Source organism: Nematolebias whitei, chromosome 3 (genome assembly GCF_014905685.2).
Source record: "Nematolebias whitei isolate Nwh7 chromosome 3, NemWhi1, whole genome shotgun sequence".
NCBI lineage: Eukaryota > Metazoa > Chordata > Actinopteri > Cyprinodontiformes > Rivulidae > Nematolebias > Nematolebias whitei.
In genome coordinates this window covers 8,519,408-8,523,718 of record NC_056500.1, presented here as the reverse complement: position 1 = coordinate 8,523,718, position 4,311 = coordinate 8,519,408, and the positions used below count along the sequence as shown (strand labels likewise).

The 4,311-nt window shown below is 38.0% G+C and overlaps 1 protein-coding gene across 1 annotated transcript in view; it reads right to left on the bottom strand.

The window, feature by feature from the left end:
- henmt1 (HEN methyltransferase 1) overlaps positions 1-4,006 on the bottom strand; it is a 4,326-nt gene extending 320 nt beyond the window's left edge. Inside the window, exons 1-8 of the mRNA XM_037697822.1 lie at positions 3,921-4,006; positions 3,586-3,698; positions 2,937-3,071; positions 2,644-2,826; positions 2,023-2,209; positions 1,606-1,792; positions 1,445-1,508; positions 1,050-1,207 (exon numbers count right to left, since the gene is read on the bottom strand). Coding sequence (XP_037553750.1) covers positions 1,050-1,207; positions 1,445-1,508; positions 1,606-1,792; positions 2,023-2,209; positions 2,644-2,826; positions 2,937-3,071; positions 3,586-3,698; positions 3,921-4,004 — 1,111 coding nt within the window. The 5' untranslated portion in view covers positions 4,005-4,006. The remainder of the gene's footprint in view (positions 1-1,049; positions 1,208-1,444; positions 1,509-1,605; positions 1,793-2,022; positions 2,210-2,643; positions 2,827-2,936; positions 3,072-3,585; positions 3,699-3,920) is intronic.
- Positions 4,007-4,311: the final 305 nt, after the last annotated feature.

Sequence of the window (4,311 nt, the reverse complement as noted above, 5' to 3'; positions counted from 1 at the left end):
ATATATATATATATATATATAAATATATATATATATATATATAAATATATATTTTAATCTGGGGTGGCACAGACTTCTAATTTACAATCCATCCTGCAACAGATGCAGTGACAAGTCTTATAGAGAGTAACTTTTTAGTTTAAAAGATGCATAAAATTTGAATGTGTTGAGGCAGTATAGCTAAACTAAGTTTACCTGAAGTAGTGAGAAGATGTAAAGTGTGAGAAGATTCCTGCCTTTCATTATATTTAGCTCTGCTCAACAGCAGCAGTTCCTCTTCTGCCAAAAACACTTTATTATAGCTAATTCAATTAAACAGTGACATCTGCTGGACGACCTTGGGTACTACACATACACGTTGCCTGTTCGAGTGAAAATGAATCAATTTTCTGTTTGAGGTTTTGATGCAGTTGGTTAATTATTCAGACTGAAATCTTTAGAGAGGATTTGTTTTTTTAAGAATTCAAATCCATTTTTTGCTGGTTATGTATTATTCTTGCATGAAGCAAACATTTTTAGACTGTTTAATCCTCCTGAAAGGTCCTAAATAATTTTTTATCATAAAGATAATCTTGTTCTAAATATTTTTTTCAAACAGAAGTTGAAAACTTCTGCTTATGTGCAACATAACTTAAAAAAAAAAAAAAAAAAAAAAAATATATATATATATATATATATATATATATATATGAGTCAACTTAGCAGTAACGTGTCAATACAGTAACACAATATAAAATGAAAGGGCAGTAGAACAAAAGTTAGGTTTTAGAAATATTTTAACTCAGCAGGCCTGATTTTCTAAAACAATTAGGTTTTCTGCTCAAAGACTGCAATCTTTGAACAACCTCATAAGCAACTAAAATGTCTGATAGGTAAATGTATGAGGAACAATAGATCAATATTAAAAATTTAACCTTAACCCCACATTCACTGAAATGTCTTTAAACATTTGTCATTCTGTTTTTCACTTTCACATTTTGTGAGATGCCATCATCTCAATACAAATGGCACTAAACATGCTTTAAAATACTAAAATAAATAAAAAGTACCTTGTTCTTGATATTTTACAAGTATAGCAGATCCATTCTGATTCAGATTAACTTCAGGCTCATCCAACAGCAGATGTCTGAGATTTCCAAGACTTCCACTCAGTTCACTGACTTTAGGACAGCAGGACCACAGCACAGCCAGGGGCACAGAAACGTGTCTAAAACCAGGGAAAATAACCAATCAGCTCTACAAATACATTAAATGCCAGCGTCACCGTTTAAGAATTTGTCTTTTATGTACTGAGACACATCCAGATAAAATGAAGAGACAAGGATCTGCTACAAATGACCTGACATGATACCATCCATCCTCTTTACTTTGAGAGGAAACCCACTGTCTTATTGTGCCAGGCTCTTGTTGTTTTGGTTCATTTGTCCAGAGCGTTTCATCATACCCCTGTTCCTCTTCGTCACCTCTTCCACTACAGTCCACGGGACTATCCATCTCATCTTCACATGCTGACAGGAAAAAAGTTTCATATAATTAAAACAAGTCTTTCCCAGTTTAAATCAGGATCTCATGCAATTTTCTGTGAACACTTTCACTTTTACATGCCTGTCTTTCTCCCCTCCATCTCCCCTCCATCTTCAGTCGGACAATGTGTAAAGTCATCGTTTCTCTCACCACTCTTCTCCTGAATCCATCTGTTCTTTAACTGTTCTGCCCAGTACAACACTTCACTTACTAGAACTCTGCGTAACGTGTTGTTGTCATGAAGGCTGGGGTAGTTTACTGAGTACAGCTGAAAGACGAGGACACAAATCAAGGTAAGTATCGGGAAAGCATGTGCTACCAAGGAAACTTTTAATAATAAACTGCAGAACTACAGCCATTACTGACCACACAATATGAAGTGACAAAATATAACTCTATTACTTTTTATTTTCTAAACTGCTCACTATTAGCATCACAGAACAACTCTACTGCCTTTGCATAATAATGAACAGAAAATAAAAAACATTGTGCACTCACCAATGTGTAAGAAAAAACATTCTCCTCATCATCGTGAGGTAACGCACTGCAGCAGTCTCCGACCTTGAGGCGGTAAAACACGCCAATCTGAGAGCAGAAACCGACACTGTCCTGCTGGCCAGGCGGCGCCTCACCAACACCAGTGAACTCCACCTCATAGCCATATTCAAAACACACCTTTAGAGCCCTGAGGAACGCCACAGAAAATATAAAAATGAGAGGTGCCAAGATTCAAAGTGATGATTGGTAGCACTCCAAAACAACAAACTTTTTTTTTTGGACAATGAACCTGAAATCAAAGAGCCACTCTTGTTTGCTGACGGATGACATGCAAACATTACCCTGACAATTAAGACATTTACAATACAGGCTAAAAAGTAAAATGTACTTATAAAGTATAAACTGAACAGAGTGTTTATTTTAAAACTATGCCAGTTTCATTGAAAAGGAATGCTAGCACAGTCGCTAACATCAAGTGATGTATAAAATAAAAAAAATAAAAATCAAATTTAAGCTCTTCTGCTAATCGCAACTTAATTATTTTAGGTGCACTGTGTTCAATAATAACATATAATGTTAGTTTAGTGACTATTTGTAAAATAGTCAAACTGTGTACTGTACCAGGATTTGAACTCTGCTCTGTTCCACTCGAACTTGTGATCACTGTGCCTGAAACCTGACAGTCCAGGCAGAAGGACATTGAATTCGGAGTTTGGGGTGCTAATGATGACACTCGCCGGGGTCATGTAACCAAAAACCACTGCAGAGAAGTGCTCCAAATCAGGAAGAGTGAGGTGCTCTATGCTGCAGAGTCACGGGGGAAATATGCATTTTGGCAGACACATGTAGAGAACAGTGAGAAAACATAATATTGATGATACATAGCAATGTGAACGAATAAAACAGCCGCTTACAGCTCTATGCTGGTCACCAGATCAAATCCTCTCAGGCGAGCATCCCTTTGTGTCACTGAGCCTTGGTACAGCTCTACACACAGCTGATCATAAGTCGGCTGCAGATAATCAGTGGATAGAGGACCTAACCCATGCCTGAAGAGTATGAGAACAGACTAAAGATTGCTGCTATAAAAGGTATCGATACAATATTAAATGAATCTTCTTCTTTTGTCTCTTCAGGGGTCGCCACAGCAAAGTAACTCGCACAAAGACTTGGCAATTGTTTTTATGCCGGATGACCTTCCTGAAGCGACCACAGCCCTCTGTGTGGGGCAGAGAGCTGCTATCTGGGGTGCCCGGGGGAGAAGATGGTGGGGGCCTTGCTCAGGGGCCCAGGGAGGGCTCAGTCCAGGGGGTTGAGCCAGGAACCTTCCGATCACAGGCCCACCTTGTTTCTGCACCACGATTCCCCAATTAAATGGATATTAAACAATATTAATGGATATTAAATGACTGAAGAGTCAAATTGCAAGTGGGGGTTCAGTTAATTGTTCAAATCCACTTAAAAAATTGTTAAGGAAAAAAAAATAATAATTAGAAAATTAGATTTGTGAGCAATAAAAAAACTAGCCTAGTAATATTTAACCAGCATTTTCACTTTACATACATCTTTTTCTTCATCTGGGCACCGTTGATGTCCAGTCCAACCAGCAGCTCAATCTCCCGGTGAAACCGGAGCTGTTGCAGGAGTCTGCACTCACTGCAGCCCAAGTCAGCCACCTGAGGGGGAAATCAAGGCAAGATGCAATCTCAAGGACAGATTGTACAAATAAATATGTTACTGAATCAGTCAGAATCGCGCCCAGTGACAAAAACAACTGATTTATTTTACAAAACGTTAAGTAGCAAAGTAACGTCCAGGTGTGCAACACGTGATTAGCTTGAGCAAACGTGCAAGGTGTTTAAAGTGAATGTATGTCTGAATTGTTCAGCTATAACTACCCTTCTGGGTTTGTTCTTTTTGACAAAATCGACGACAAACTCGTGTCTTTGCCTGTGAAGCGGAGGGCTAAAGATGTGGCTCATCTTCGTCTGATTTCAACGTCGATTCACTCCGCCGAGCGCGAGAGGGCGCTCTTATTATCTTGTGTTGTCGCGCGCTGCCCGAAGAAGATGGAGAAAAATAACATTACTTTATAACTTTTAGTACCATTTGACTATTGTTATTTTAACAGTGAGTGAGACTGGTTTTGAGACTGAGCGTGTTAGTTTTTTGAAATAACGCTTTAAGTTTGATTTTGTTGTTTAATGTGAGCCATAGTGTGATAAAAGTATACAGTACTGTAATTTTGAGAAAACAAAAGTTATTTATTCATTATATATATATATATAT